Source organism: Ornithodoros turicata, chromosome 3 (genome assembly GCF_037126465.1).
Source record: "Ornithodoros turicata isolate Travis chromosome 3, ASM3712646v1, whole genome shotgun sequence".
Taxonomy (NCBI): domain Eukaryota; kingdom Metazoa; phylum Arthropoda; class Arachnida; order Ixodida; family Argasidae; genus Ornithodoros; species Ornithodoros turicata.
Genome location: NC_088203.1, coordinates 100,300,311 through 100,316,751, shown reverse-complemented (window position 1 = coordinate 100,316,751; position 16,441 = coordinate 100,300,311). Strand labels below are relative to the sequence as shown.

At 47.1% G+C, this 16,441-nt stretch overlaps 1 protein-coding gene across 3 annotated transcripts; it reads left to right on the top strand.

Annotated features, from left to right (window-relative positions):
• The first annotated feature begins 444 nt into the window (after positions 1-444).
• On the top strand, positions 445-16,382 carry LOC135389004 (receptor expression-enhancing protein 5-like). Of its 3 annotated transcripts, none has more exons than XM_064618909.1 (5): positions 445-720; positions 12,526-12,619; positions 12,700-12,838; positions 14,690-14,855; positions 16,082-16,382. In XM_064618909.1, the coding sequence occupies exons 1-5, from the start codon at positions 594-596 to the stop codon at positions 16,108-16,110; spliced, it is 555 nt and encodes a 184-aa protein (XP_064474979.1). In that variant the 5' UTR covers positions 445-593; the 3' UTR covers positions 16,111-16,382. The 3 variants fall into 3 exon arrangements, with proteins under 3 accessions (XP_064474979.1, XP_064474980.1, XP_064474978.1); XM_064618910.1 differs by lacking the exon at positions 445-720 and adding an exon at positions 5,767-5,894; XM_064618908.1 differs by lacking the exon at positions 445-720 and adding an exon at positions 11,704-12,343.
• The last annotated feature ends 59 nt before the right edge of the window (positions 16,383-16,441 follow it).

The following is a 16,441-nucleotide window of genomic DNA, read 5'->3' as shown; positions in this document are numbered from 1 at the left end:
GTGGCCCTTAAATAAATGGATCGCCACGGTCGTGTGCTTCGCTTAAATAGTCCTCCCTCCTCCTGCTCCTGTATGTACCCTACCCGAAGGTGCACATCACCATCGGCGTCCACACATGCTTCGCATCGACGATACAGAAAAACGCTTGAGCTCGTCGAGCAATACCCTAGTACTTCCAAATCTTTGTGCACGGGCACAGAAGCAGCACAGAGCGGTCTGAACCTATCGAAAACTGGAGGGACTATTGCTCTACATATTTTCGAAAATCATTTTTGATAGACGAAGCAAACCGAAACCTCCCTGTTCCGCCATATTTATTCCAACGTGGTCAGCGGCGCTCTAAGCAAAAGTTGTCGCTACTCTCTCAATCCCCCTTCCTCTTTCGTGTGTCGACATCTAGCGACGACCTCCTGTCGCTTTCCGCCTCCTTTTCCCTTACCTTTTCTTTTCATTAAACTATTTGCTGGGACGAGGGAGTGCGTCGCGCGCCAAACTTTCGAGACACCAGTCCCACCTGCATTGTGTCCCCCCTTCATCGAAGGAGCACCTCAAGCGGGCAACATATAGTGAAGTTTTCAAAGCTAGCAGCCAAAATGGTGAATACAAAGGAAATCGTGGATAGGGTCGAAGCCGCCATAGCTGGACTCCCGCCCAAGGTTCAAGACGTCCTCAACCTTGTCCAAGCGAAGACTGGTGTCAAGCGAGCTTACATCGGACTCGGTACGTTGTGACAAACTGCGTCATTTCAACGCATTCGATAAGGGACGGTTCCACGCTGGCCGCATCTATTCCACGTGTATATGCTTACAAAGCTTCGCATATGAATTACCGCTGCTCTTTCATCAGTTGCATGTCTCCTCTGTCAGCACCGCTGTTTGAAACATACATTGGTACGGCTGGCATACATGTATTACAAACACGAAATATCCCAGCATATTTTTGCTTCGTTCCCTCTTGAGATCGATAGATAACCGTAAGGTGGCTTGACGGCATATTGTTTATTGAGCACTGACATGCATTATGCGGTTGCAGTGTATAACCGGATCCTGCGTAAACATACGTGCACTCTAAAAGGCACGTTGCAATGTCGCTGATTGTACAGAACGTCACATAATGAAACGGGAAGGCAATATATGACTCATGTATAGGTGTCGCCGGCTGTGCGTGCACGGGCATAGACGTCTCTGAGACAACTTTTTATATTGTATTTTTTTTATTACAACACCGGTCTTCGTATCAGATACCACCCAGAGGGAACAATGTGCCCTGCTGTGACTGCGAATAGAAGACAGCAGATTAGTATGTGCATCCAGTTCGTCACCGGCGAATTTCATCCGCCTGTCACTGATACCGGCGTTGAACAGTACTGTTAGGCCGTAACGCTTTTTTAGGAGCTCCGTACACGGATAAAAAGCCGCGTGGAGGAAGAACATGGTGGCGGGTAACCGGCAATTTGACCTTGTGCTCCCGATGTAAATAGTCGGACCGGTTACAGGTACGCTGCCCATTACTTCCAACGTCACAGTCATTAGGTTCCCCCCCTTGCTTCAACGTCAGTGCGTAAAATATTAGTTGTGTTGCCTCGCCCTCCCAATGAGCTTGCACTGCATTCGGCAGAATGATCTCCTGACCTCGTTTCGTAGCAGAGACGACAAACGGGGCATATTCGTGTTTTTTTATTTTCTTTTTTATTTGCCCACCACGGTGGCAGTACATCGGGGGAACCGGAAGATGATTTTGCTTTTATTTTTCTGTTAAGCCGTACTCTCTCGACGTCCGTATTTTATGGAACATCTACCCTCGTGTCCGTTCTTGACGCAGTTGTATAAATATTCCAAGATGGGAAGATGACCTTGAGTCAGAGGACAAATACAAATATTGTTTTCCGTATTCGCATGCCCGGCACGGCTTTCGCATTTCACGTCCAGGCCGTTGGCACGCACATACCGTTCCTTCCAAAAAGATGGCCTTGAACTAGACGCTCAAGGCTTTTCCTATTTTTCCCATGCGACGTTTCTCGTAAACGTTGCTGTACGCTTGGAGACAGCTTTCCCTACCGTAGCTAACGTAAACCGCACTTTGTCTTTGTCCAAATAAAGATCCCGGTGCCTGTATCACAGCATTAGTAGTAGCAAAAAGTACCGACCGCAACCGCCTCAAGTTCGAGGGGAACGAAAACACGGGACGAGAAGGAAAGGCTGTCGTATGTCCTTCTCGTCCCGTGTTTTCGTTCTCCTCAAACTCTACCTTCACCGGATGTCTGGATTTTCCAATTTTCGATATATACATGATTTTGCTTGGTACGAAAATGTTCAAGCAGCGCGCAGCGAAAGAAATATACCGCCAGGTGGGAGTCCCGCACATTTCCGGAAACAAGTAGCAATTGATATTTTCTTTCTTTCTTTCTTCTTGTAACGTTCAGCGCTGGTGAAACCGTTCATCCTGCACGTGCTTGCGAAGTACTGACGGATAGTTTTATCTACTCTCCGAGACGGTAAACACGGAGCACTTTTGTGCGTTACACACATTGGAGGTAATATTTCCTGTGGAGTTTCCGCGATAGCGTAGAGGTGATATATGCGTGAGGCCCTGATATACCGCCACGTCAGTTTCGCTTATTCACCTAAAAGTTATTTTCACCTGCTTCCGGTACGTGATGCAGCTACGATCCTCCTTACTCGCCTCTCCTCAGCAGGGGTTTTCCCAGCATCCTCACCCCTCCTAACTACTCCCCCCGAAGATATTGCACCACCCCACACATCCCGCAAAATACCTACCAAAAACGCCCAAAACAGACAGGACTATCACATCCCTGAGATGGAAATCTCCCCCGTAATGCCAAAACGATATGGTATCTCCTAATTCTACCACGTCGTTGTGGCTTTGCTGGGGAACAGGGATTTGCTCAGGATTTTCATGCACGCAGGATGTAGTATCACCTCACTCTACTTGTCAGTCGTGGCGTAATAGTTGGTTCACTTGACCTCACTCTGGATTAATCCGCACTTTTGTTGGCCTAGCAAACACCACCAAAGCCTGGCAACATCAAAGCACCACAAGCTGCTTTTGAAATGTTTATTATTCTTATTGGTGGTGGTGCTGCTTGGCGCAGTCGGTCAACTTCACTATACTGTCGCGGTAACATGTCATTACGGTCGAACTTCTGTTAGTTAGTTAACTATTAACTACCTAGTACTACCACTAACTAGATTTACTTGGCGCAGTATGACCTCAGTTCTTGTTGCGCCATTTAGCGTCCAATAATCAATCAATCAATCAATCAATCCCATCTGTAGTGGCCGCCCTCGGAGGCTCAGTGGGTAGCGTGTTCGCCTGCTGATCCCAAGATCGCGGGTTCGAACCCCGCCGAGGACGGTGGCAACTTGATGGAAGGGTATACAAGTTGCTCAGACACGCCGTCTTCCGCGAGGTACGTTAAATGTGGTGTACAGTGTGTCGAGATTTCGGCGCACGTGAAAGAATCCTCAGGTGGGCAAAAATTAATCCACAGCCAGACCACTGCGGCATCACGACGTAAAGCCCCGAATTATTATTATTACCGTCTGTAGTAAGCGGCAGATGTACCTCTTCCCACGTGATGATGATGGAAACTGCTTGCCGTAGTCTTCTCCCGTGATTCGCCACGAGCTCCCGCCCGGTGCCCAATCGCAACTTTGAAATCCCGGCCAACCAAAATGTTTTTTCACGTGTCGTCACGCGACATTTGGAGCGCGCCAACTTTGAAACCTGACGATAATGCTCGTTATGTGTGCGTTCGAGACTTCGATCCGGTGTCCTTATCATAATGGCTGGCGTAATGCGCATTTACCGACGTCAGTCATCAGTTTCTTTGGTACCCATGCCCAGTTTACTTATTTATTTATTCCGTGTTAGCGCCGCGAAGCAACTGTGGCTATGGGCGGCGTACAGATGTGGACAGATGGAGAGAGGACAGCAGGAAGGAGTGGGGGTTAGTAAGCGTCCTGGGCAGACTATCCACGCCCAGTGAAACCGGCCATAGCTTACTATACGCATTCCAGAGGAACCGCTATTCAATCCGTGAACTCGAAGGCACAGCTGGCGCCATCCAGTGTGTATTCCCCGTTGGAGTGCCCTTCACACGATCGCCGTAACTGCATGATGTCGTGTCTAATCCAATACGTTCTACGACGTACGGCCTACCCCAAAACGGAATATATTTGCCGTAGAAATGATGCGTAACGCCGCAGACGCTCAAACTTGTGGGGCGCTGCGAGGCGATGTCGAACTGCGGCGAAAATTCTGCATCGGGGAAAAACGTGTCGGGGAAACGTGAACAGGTGTTACGCGACCAGTGACAATGATGCAGTCATGGATGCCGGCGGCTCCGTTAGAAAGCACAATCGGTAAACCGTGTGCTACAGGATCAAAATTACATGAATAGTTTGTTTTTTTTTAATACGCTTTGCACGCACAGATCACGTGGTGAATCTCACAAATCCCACTGTGCTATGCCGTTTTCTTACTTTTTTTTTTTTTTTTACAAATTTCCAGGCGAATCGGCACAGTTCGCCCTGAAGTCTGCCCAGGAGTAATGACAAACATCGAAGCTGTATGTGCAAGCGTGCTGGTGCATACGCAACGTCGGCAACATATCTTCGATTGACGTTGGGGAAAAGATAATTGGCTAGAACACGGAAACAAACAGACAAGACTTGTCTTGTACTGTTCGTCTTAGTGTTCCGTCCATTTGTCTTTTCCGCAAACATAGCGGGGCATGCTGCCAACATCACCCACGCTAACCCCACTCCCATCGTCTGTTCACGTTTGTACACCGATCACAGCCACAGTTGGTACGCGGTGCTAACGGGGAAGGAATCACGATATAAACTTCTCGGACTGAACCGTGAGAAGCTTTCATTCACGTTGGCAACATGTCGCTGAGCTTGGGGGACGGATAAAAACGAACAGCACAAGACAAGTGCCCCCCCCCCCCCCCCCCAAGCAGAGGGATGATGATACCAACGTCGAGTATACTATATAGTCGACGTTGCTACTACACTGCAAATAATACTATAGGGAGTGACTTTTTCGGATTAAACCCGATTTCTCCCCGAATTCCAGTCACTATGAAATCCTCAAGTGACGTTTCCACTGAAGACGAACAAAGGCCGCCACATGTAACACATGTAAGGATGGGTCACTTACTTTCCAAGCAATACACCCAGGCATGTCAACACTGTCTATGCCTTCGGGGATTACCGCTGGAAGGTCACGATCTCGCATAAAGAACAACGAAAGAGCAAAAAAGAGCCCGATAATACCCGAAGGCACAATTATCGCCCGATTTCTCCATGAATTAGATTTTAAAACATAGCGCCCGATTTTTACCCCCCGAATCTGAGAAATTCATTTAACCCGAAAAGTCACTCCCTAAGTATACACCAGTTCACTTGCATTTTACTTCTATGCTCAAGCTTTCACTGCTGCGAGACCCTTTCATATCTCGCGTCGCTCGTCAACGAAACATCCTCAGCTCAAACCAGCAACTGGTACCCATACGAGAACCTCATTTTAGACAATGCACGCACTTTTAAACGAGAGTACTCAATCAATCCAAGCATGGACATACTTCCGCGGGTGACTCAACCAAGCGCACATTGGCGAATCGTCGTTAAACTGTACACAATAGAACGTACGTGCGTTTAACGGATCTCAAAGCCACATCGACAAAAACAGCTGCGCCCTAGTCCAGACGTAGACATGATTCCGCGCAGCTTTTGCAGTGGTGCCGTCGGTAAAAGAAAGCGTATTATTTGCAGTGTAGTATAGCAGCGGCCTTGCTGCACTTATAACGGATGGAATGTCATCCAGTCGTCCCATATTCGACACACAGACCGTACAGTACTGTCTCGGTAAATGAACCTTTTTATTCAGTTAGGATGCATTTCCCCTGAACGTTACTGTTTTCATCTTGGTTTCGAAAGTCTTCCATTTTCTTTGTCTTGTGACGTATGATTGGTATGTTTGCGTCGCGCGCTATAATGTTTGTAGTGGGATAGGACTTTTTCCCCCTTTCCAGCTGGTTTCTGTAAAAACGATTTGCTCGACTGCGAATGCAAGGCGATAGATGACGCAAGACGATTTAGGTGACTAGAAATGCCGCACGGAGTACTCGCATTATTGGGACAATTTCTTATATAAACACTAAATGCTTTTATGATATTTAGTAGCATTCATGTCGCTGACCCACTGACGCCGCATAGTTCATGGTCACTTTTTTTTTCATATGCTACGTAGTATTCCCAGCAGTTAATATGTGTACTATATTACACGTATTAACTGCTCTAAATCTCTTGCACTTCGGCCAGGATACAGGTAGGAACCTATAGTATGTCAGATACATCGTGCTAAAGATACTGCTTGACAATATGTCATTCAGATATATTTCTCGTCACTTGATTTCTGTAACTTTTAATTGAATTGAACTTTTAATTCAGAATGTACCTATAGCACTCAGCAAGAAACGTGCAGCGCACCACGTGAGCTCGTCGCAGTTTCCATTTTTGCGCGTTGAGACCTCGGGGCTCTGCAACTTTCTAATGAAGACCGCCGACCCATTTTTATTAATTAAATGAAATTATGAAAGCTCATTAAGAGTGGAGCTGGCTACTAAAACAATATTACGTCGAAGCGCGCCTTACCGCAAACAGGTACATACAGGGTGTCCCAGAGAACGTGTCATTGAATTCTAATTAAAAAAAAACTACGCCACCTAGAATCATACGGTCAACGGCATTTGTTGTTACTAGGTTTTTGCCACCTCCTAATGTGCATGTCGTGTAACCTAAGTTTAATTATGTAAATTTTTGCGAACTGAACTCGTAAATTTGCCAAGTAAAGGTGACTTTTTTTACCCCACCAACATGAAGAGCGTGCCGAATTTACTCAAATTCATGATAATTGACAGTGATATTCAGGATTTATCCTATCGGGGAAAAATAGCCGAACATCATGCTTCTCGGGGCACTTGAGTATGACGCGCGAGGACTTTTTGAGCGCAATCGCTGTCTGTCCGACGAAAGGAGGCTGGAAACCCAGCCTACAGAGTGATAGTAGAAAAAGTGACAGTTCCTGAAATTGGGAGAGGGAAGGTATATGGTCCCATCCGTTCCACGATGCCGGTGTGGGCTGGGTTTCCAACCTCCTTTCGTCGGACCGATAACGATTTCGCTGAAAAATTCGTCGCGCGCTATCCTCTGCGAGCTCCGTATAGAGCATGATTTTCGCACGATTCCGGGGTGCCGCCTCTCCAGCGACGAGAACTAAGCGCAGGATTTTCTTTTCGATTCACCAATGGCGCTCACGGGTATTCAAAGTTGTTGTTGCGACGGAACGGCACGCTTCTTGCAGAGGAAATGTGTTGTCGTCCAGAAGATGTCCCGAATTGAGCTCCAAAGGCAGTCTAATTGCATGTACTGTGGGTTATCAGAACCGCAACCCTTCGCACAAAGCTTGAAAATCGACTGCCAGTCTTCGTTTTCGAAACCACTGCCAGCAGTTAGGGTTGCCACCTTTCGTAGTGAAAAATACCGGCTGAGGGAGAGGAGGTGGAATATAGGGAAAGGAGGAAAGGGCCGCGGGAAAGGGAAGTGGGTGAGGGGTGGAAGAGAACACACAGAAAACGAGAGAGAGAGAGAGAGAGAGATAATACGAGGAAACATATGTTCCTGTGTGTAATAATAAAAATAATGAATAACTAAGGAAAGAACTGATGACTGCGGAGTTGGATCTATGCTCCAGATTTATTCAACCTGTAGTGGAATGTTGAAGAGAAAACCCCGCAAAAGCCCATATGAAAGGTCTTGGGCGACAAACACCGGCAAAATGGCTGCCGGTATCACCTTCTTACCGGCAACCGGCAGAGCGAGCAAATAACCGGCCTGGTGGCCACCCTACCAGCAGTACCAACAACAACAGTACTGCTCTCTTCAAATCAATGATACATAGGACCCTATTTGTCTCAAGTCAGCGCACAGCGTACGGACACATCACGTGGTCTTGGCACAATTTGGCCGTAGCTGCCCTTGTGCCGTAAAGCACCAAGACACCAGTCGGTACTGCATACGGAATGGAAAGCGAGCCGGTCGGCGATTCATTTGTCTTGTGACCTTGCGCCGTTAATTTGACGAGTTTTCCTGTTACAATAAAATATTCAAATACACTCGTATAAGCTGACAATATCCTCACGTAATGGATCGCTTATTAATCGAGTTGTTTAGGGGACATCTACACTGTCGGGAGTCGAGTATTAGGAACTGCTGGCCGGGTACTGTCAGCAGTGCTTTTCTGTCTCCTTTTAGGCACTACTCTCTTAAAAATGAACTTCACCACATAGCACGCTCCTAGCCAACCATCAGCCCGAGTGACATCGTTCCCACCCCTGATTTGTTTAAAACTGGAGGCGTACGCCTTTTTGTGACACTTATGCGGAAATGTTAACTGTCACAAAAAGGCGTACGCCCCGCACGTTGCACAGATCAAGACTGATAGAGGTACCACTCTGCACAATGGTTGGTCTTCACCGTGCTATGTGTGGTGAAGCTTTGTTTTAAGAGCTACTTTACTGTAGGTCAACAACAACAACAAAAATCATGTGTGTTCCGCACTTTCGCTCCAGATGGTGAATGCTGTTGCCAAAGACACCTATAGCATCTCGAACCAACTGTAGTAACAAAAGGGACGCTCAGCGCACACTGTAAAGCATGACGAGCAAGTCTCGTGGCAAGCCGGACCGCTTGATGTGTGTACCCGAAATAGGTGACCGCATACCTGTATAGGGCTGCCTGCGACTGGGGTTTATTTTTAATTGGCCGTCGCGAGGTCGTCAGATAAGAGTGTCGGCTTCTTGGAACTTGGCTGCTCCGAGCAACCTCGCTCGCCATGCAGTGGAAGAGCGGTGGTGGCATCGAACGCGGTGCCAGTGCCCGGCCTTGTCACACACAGTCCTTTCGGAATAGCGACATGTTGCTCGAACAGAGTTGACGCGAAAGACGCAGTAGCTTTCTTCGACTCGCGAAAAAGTGAAAGAGGCAGTGTAAAGGAGTGCAGACGAAGTGCGCGACAGGTCCTGGTCTCGTGCGAAGTACACTGTGCCAAATCGAATGGAAAGGTGTAAGCCTCAGATGGTTTCTCACAGACGTCCGCACCAATGATTTATCCAGAACCCCCCCCCCCCCCAAAAAAAAAAATGTTCAGAGACACCCCGCAAACTTTTTCACCCGTGTACCATCTACAGGGGGTGAGTTTGTGATTTCTGGTTTAGGCACATGTCGGTAATGATATGTTCAGCTGTCATGACCTAACTATAATAATGACCCTCCCCCCCCCCCCCCCCAATTTTCCAACACCCCTCCGTGCTTGAGATTCTGGATAAACCACTGGTCTGCACTGCCTCGCATCGCAAATTTCTGATGGATTATTGTCTATAAGTTGACTCGAGGAGTAAAAACAGGCCCATCTTAACAAAACTGATTGCCAGTATGCTCCACATCCATGATAAAACATTGTCAAAAACGACCGCTACCATCGTCGTCTTTCACGTCGATTCAGTGGCGGATCCAAGGGGAGGGCGGTTGGGCGATCACCCCACACACACACACAAAAAAAAAGTCAGTTTATACATTGGAATTACCTCTCTTCCCTCCCCCCACTACGCGTTCCGACAAAGAAATCCCCCCCCCCCCCAAATCGAGTGTCTCGACCCGCCCCTGCGTCGATCCACGCAGTCTGCCTCACGGTGCACGAAACGTTACACGGGTCCAGGAAAACATGCCCCCGGAAAGATCTGACAATGGGCATAGGAAATTCATAGTCTCTGATAATGCAAATACCTGACTGAACTGGACCTAATGTAGAGTAACTCAACAAAATTATTCGACGCAGCATGATCTTTGATATCCTTGCGCCAGTAAAGTCAAATCAAATCAAAATCAAGTCACACAGTATCATCGGTGCAGCATTTTCGTGAACTCGTGTTGCAAAGGCTTGCACTCCCGCTGAATCGAATGCATGAACTTGCACCGTTTGCACTAGTTTTTTCTAGCACGTCCATGTATCTCTCTCCAACCCCCAACTTCGGCGGTTGGGGTCACAACCTTGCTATTTACCTATAGTTGAACGACTTTACCGTTTTCAAGGTCACAGTTAAGAACGAGCGAGAAGAAAACAAGTTCTCCCCTCCATGAAAAAGTTCTCAGACAATGGAGATTCTTTTGAGGCTCTCCAATAAGGTCTCGCAGGCGAACTTCAAGGACTCCCCTCCTTTTGGTTGCTTAAACGGATGACGAATTTCCGCTTCGCGAACTCGCCATATCCTCAGCACCGGCAACCAGGAAGCAACAGGCAACAGCATACAAACGCCCTTGCAATAAGCCACCCCAATCGCTGCGCTCTCCAACCGTTATGGACGTGCAATTTGACAAAGATAGTACCATACATACACATACATAACATAGCGTGATGTGCGAAAAGTAAAGCGACACAAGAAAATGACAAACAGCCGCGCTCAACTCTTTCAACGTCGCTTTCGCCAGTGCTGTTTATCGGGTGGCACCGCTTATCTCAAACTGCGGAACGAGCTGAAGACACTGGCGCGCACACGACATATGAGCTTGGTCATACATGAGCTGATAGGCGACACAGTGAATATTCTTGTCACCGCCTCAGCTTTGAAAAAAAGAAATGTTGTTACCGAGACGTGAGGTGGGGGACCCGGGCAGCACTGGTCCCAGGGTCCGTAATTTCTCTCGGCGGCCCTGGTTACAAGTGTTTTAGTACCTGCTACGGTACATGCTCTGCCTACCAGCGTATAGACGCCGACTGGGGAACGGGGGGGGGGGCCTGAGCCTCCCCGGAACTTTCCTTGGGGGGGGGGGGGGGGAGGCGGGGCAGGCCCGCTCCGGGAAGACTACCCAGCTGACACTCCAGATGACGTTTCGAGGGATATCCTAAGAATCGATCACGTATTGCATGATTGCATGCGAGTGATGATGAAAATCCTGTAAAAGTTCGTCTCATAACGTCACACGGAATTCCTGATACCTTGCCAACGTTGCCTTGCCAGACCTCTCTGTATGGGGGGGCATTGTGCCCCGGCCCCCTCCGGCAGATCAAAAACTTTCCGCCTATGTACAAGCGGTTGTTGTCATAGAGCACGCTGAAGATACCGTAGGACTACGTACGTTGATGAAGAATTGTTCCATTGGTGTGCAAAAAGGTAGAATCGTAGCTTACGTTGCGGCGTCGCCGCTCACATCAACAGACAGCAAAGTTCCAAGTCTTTCACTGTTTTGTTTCGCAAACAGTTGGGGATATAATATGCGGTTTTTGTCCAGCACATAACACTTTCAAATCATTCTGTACACATATCAAAAGCCATCGTAACTTTCGCGTAACAACACTGTTGAAAAGTCAACTGCCCCCGTTGAACCAATGAGACGCGTAGGCCTAACCACGTGATATCTTCCACGTGATAGCCGCCAGGCTCGTTCTTCCGCCGGTTCACCGTAGTTAGAACTTATTTGTTATAATTATAAGTTATTTCGTAGGTGTTGTTCGAGTCACCATACCTGTTTTAGAATTTACGGCCAATTTGAGTTGGTCATGCCGGATTCACCAAACAGGAGACTGCTGTGCTTGATTGCATGATGAAAACGACGTTTGCGCGCGCGGTTGGTTTGGACCTGCGGGGCTGGTGTGTAGCGGGATTGCCAAGCTGGAGGGGACAATATAGGCTAAATTCAAATAAATATGGACCCGCCACCACCACCGTCCGGGTTTATACAAAATGTGAACGCGTCTGCAACCGCTAGTGGGAGCAGCATTGGGGCACCATCGTCGATAGGACCCCCACCAGTACCATCCATACCCCCACCTGCATCCGACTCCAGTCTCGGGAAACCCGCAGACCAGATGCCTTCAGCACAATTCGCCGGATCTGCACTTTCCCAAACTTCTGCAATCACAAAAGTACCCCAAGTGCCTCCGCAAGCCAGACCTCCACAAGGCCTTGCTGCCGAGCCTTCCGCGCTGGCTACCCATAATCCGATAGAAACGTCTCTGGCCTTTGTTCCTCATGTACAAGCACCGCCCCTACCAACATCAGGTCCACTGTTCGAAGCTTCAATATACAATCCAAATGTAGAAGTTGAACAGGTCGGTGTTCGACTGACATTGTTACAAAGGCTTGTGGGTTGTGCAAAATCAGCCGAGGCTGCTGTTGACCACGGTCCTGCGTTTCTGAAAGCCATCTTCGTCATTGTTGAAACTTACACTGGGTTGCCTCGATTGTCCCTTATACTAGGTGGGAAAGTTACACATTGTCTCTGCACATTTTCTACGTACACACGCACCAATGCATGTTTGAAATGCTCATCAGAACCTTAGTGTGTTGACTCGATTAAACTCCTCTCGACTTACAGCTGTAAACAACAGAGGAATGTCTCACGTGTATGGAATTGTAATTTTTGTAATTCTCCTTTTCAGGCCTTAGTGCATTCTTCGCATTGTACATGATCATCGGCTACTTTGCACAGTTCATCTGTAACTTTGTCGGGTTTGTCATCCCCGCATACGCCTCGTAAGTGTGGACGTTATTCCTTACGGCACATGTTTGTGACAAGTTATGAAAGCGTAGGCATTTTTTTCTTTTTTTTGCAGCATGCGCGCCATCGAGAGTACCACAAAGGAGGATGACACGAAGTGGTTAACGTATTGGGTAGTCTTTGCTCTTTTCTCAGTTGTGGACTTCTTTGCCGACGGAATTCTCCGGTATTTCCCGTTCTACTGGCTCGCGAAGGTAAGCTTGCACTAAGCCGAAACAAGTCGTGAAAATCCATAAGCCTGAAAGCTTGTGGATTCAGTTGGTAATCTGTCCGCAACGCAACCTACTAGATTAGTGACTATGTCATATGGATGCCTTCCCAGCGCCGCATTTGGAGGCTAGCGGTGGCGCTACTTTTCGGCTCGGTTATTGCTTTTTCGATTTCTACGGTACTCTGTACTTTAGCTTACCTTAGTATTTTTGTACAAGCGGTATATGTCCCATGGGAGATGCTTCTTTCTAAAGTTGATTAGCATCATTCTACCCGTTTTCGTAGGAACCGTTGCTGTCGCCTGCAGTGCTACGGTAATGGTGCTACCGCTTCTGCGCGTTCAAAATTCAAATTTCCATCGTCCAATCACGATGCAGGTCTCACGGGCCGACGAGTGGCGCCCCTAGCGGATTGTGCACACGGGCTCGTCATTGGGTTTGCCCATTATGACATGGTCGCTATAATCTACTAGGTCCTGGTCTGCACTGACGCCAAGCTTGCGGGTTCAGACACTGACGTGGGTGCCAATAATTTGATAGCATGGTATGTGTTGTTCGTGCGTGCATCATCCATGTGGAGCGTTAAAGGAGCAGTGAACGCACTCCTCCATAAATTTGAGTTTTGGCTGCAGCGTATTATGCAACAAGTAACGTGCACTTGCATAAGAATGGTGATCGTAGCTGAGAGCAGGCGGTCCATAATCCGCACGCTCTCTAGAATCCCCTCTCGCTCATAAAACAGATCATGTATTAAATAAATGGATAATACAGATCATTTATCAAATTCAAACAAACAGATATATTTCTCCTCACCGTGTTAGAATTTTTTTTCTTCCCCTTCCTGCAGTAAAGAGAGCTAGTACTGTGCTTCATTTGTAACTTGTCCTTTTTTGTTAAAAGTTGGTTATTAGCAAGGCTGCGCTACTTTCTGCCTCTGAGCTCATCATATCGGAAACAGTTTCTCGCAGCAACGTTGCTGCAGCGTTGCCGCTCAACCGCCGATTGGCACTCGTGATTCGCTGCATGTAGTCGTCTGCACTTGTCTGCGGCTTCAGCTGCTTTTTTGGCAACTTCCCCGAAAATTCCATGTTGGTAGCCACCCTGAGACTGCTCTTGTGTATGAAGCAGGGTTTTGAACTATGCTAAATGTCACTTAACTTCACTTAACACATCACTAGGGCCCAGATTTTTAGGCATTTGCCTATAAATGCCCAGAAACGCCTTAATGCAACATTTTCGGGGTTACCTGCCTTTTTATCAACTCCATTGCATTGTAGCCTTTTTTAGAGCATTTTTAGCATTTTTAGATGCCATAAGAGCCTTTTTCAGAGGTTTAAGTGCGAGCGCGGCTTCGTGCTGAGTACTGCATTTTGTTTTTATTACAGCATGTTTGCACCTTTTGTTCCTTTTTGTGTATATTTGATCCAAAGATTTGGCCACTCTGGGCCTTTCAAGATCTTCGAGGGTGGGAAAACAAAGTATTATTCAATATAGCTTGTTTCCCGGCTGACTCAGCATTCATGTACCAGATGTCAAAGATTGTATGGTACCGTAGCCTTTAAACAAGCAAGTTTCCCTCGATGGAGCATTCTGAAACATCAGGAAAGCCAAAGAGCATACCAGATTAACGTGCCTATTTTTGCTTTTTATTGCCTACTTTGGTATTTTCGGGGTTTAAATGCCTGCCTATTTTCGTTGTTTTTAGTGCCTAAATTTCCGGGCCCTAATTATCGCGGTTCCTAGAACAGTGTCACAAAATACGGAGCGGCGATCAGAATAAAAAACTGTATTGTTGCGATTGATAACTCTGAACGCTCTAAATCATTTCCTTTTCAGATAGTCTTCCTGGTCTACTGCTTCTTCCCTGCGCGACAGAACGGGTCCTACGTAATCTACCACCGTATCATCCGGCCGTACTTCCTGAAGCACCAAGGAGCCGTTGACAGTGCCTATCAGAGGGCTGCCGCCGGTGTTCATGCAGCGGGCGTCGACGTTGCATCGAGTGGGTCTCAGGGCAATCAAAATCAGAAAGCATCAGTGCTGCGCAGCTTCCTCAATACATTATGATTCTGTGCTTTGTGCTTGTTTTCTTGCTTATAAGTAACAAATTGATCAGAGTTCTTGCAACAAGGAAGTATTTGCCAGGGCCGTTACAGTAAACTATTGGGTAAACTTCGACCGAAGGGTGACATTTAGTAAACAATGGCATATTTTGACCTAGGTCACGGTGCATAAAATAATGAATTATTGTTTGACCCAAAGGGCCTCTTGAATGCTAGCACATGACCAGCGACATTGCAATTTACTACTATATTCTGGGATCGATAAGCTCCTAAAAGTCAATTCTGTCCACAAATCTTGAGATGTCTGTGATAGGCTTAGGCGGGCGCACAACATCTGAGTCGCAACGTTGTGCACTCAGGTGCTTCAAAGTATTGCTTATGCACTGATCATGCTGCGAAAACACCTGTCTGAGAAGACCTACGTTTCCATGCTTTCAAAGCAAACTCTTAAAAAAACCATATGCTCAATGTGCGGACGCCAGTCTCTGCCTGCGTTCCCGCAGCTCTGGAGCTGTCTCTGAGTATAGGGTTCAAAGTCACTTTGCAGTTACAAAGGTGGCTGGGATACGGAGCTTAGCACACTTGGTTTTAGCCCTGTTTGCAGTTCCATTTCCTATGCTGTCTACTAAGCTATAGTCCTCTCATATGCAATACTTTTCACATCGAATCGCCTGATTCAAAGCTATTTGTGCAGTCCTCACGTGTGCAATGTTGATGACAGTAATGATTCCCTTTCCTTTTGTGCTTTTAGCAAAAATTCAGAACTTGTATTATGTCACTGTAGTTGCATGTTAAATTCCCTAGTATGTATATTCCTTTTATGTGATAAGATACACGTGTCCATATAGGGAACGCAGCTTGTTTTAGTCAAGTTTTATCTGTAAAGGGCACGTGCTATAAATAGATAACGGGATGCCCCTGCAGCTGCCATTATGCTGAGCACAAGTCTACCATACACGACACAAAAAAAGAAAACACTGGGGAGCCGACAAAGTCTAGTCATCGCCTCCCTTGTGGTTCACTGTGTATTCTAGTCACCAGCTCGGTTGCTTTGAATCCATTCAAAGAGTACCACGACTTGTAGACTCCCACGATGCTCTCAGTATCACACAAAAAAAAATGTTATGAGGTGACATGTTAATCATGTTTTGCATCTCTGTTTCAGAACTGGCAGGAGCATCCAAGTCTGAATAACACCCCCTTCCACAGACCTCATTCCAAGCGCGCCAGCCAGACTCCAGTACCGTGTGAATGCTTTGGACTCTAAACACACTTCACTAGCCTGTTGTATCGTTTTGTACAGTTGTACTACCACCCTTCTGTTTACTCCTTTTTTTAAAGAGAGTTTTTAGATAAGACCTAATCAATTGGGAGCATAGCTTGTCGAGCAAGAAGTTGCTCCCCTAATACCCGAAGCAATCTTGTCACTCACAGTACTGCAGCAAAATAAAAGGGCCTGTTTGTAACTGTTGTTGTTCGTCCATTTCTTGCCTGAAAGCTCGAGCAATAACCTAGTTTGTTCTGC

What these genes read in the sequence shown, in the direction of transcription:
- LOC135389004 (XM_064618908.1), top strand. Translation starts at nt 11,791, where the DNA reads ATGGACCCGCCACCACCACCGTCCGGGTTTATACAAAATGTGAACGCG. An exon ending in TCGATTGTCCCTTATACTAG is followed by an intron (nt 12,344 to 12,525) that starts GTGGGAAAGTTA and finishes TCTCCTTTTCAG; the next exon opens with GCCTTAGTGCATTCTTCGCA. An exon ending in GTCATCCCCGCATACGCCTC is followed by an intron (nt 12,620 to 12,699) that starts GTAAGTGTGGAC and finishes TTTTTTTTGCAG; the next exon opens with CATGCGCGCCATCGAGAGTA.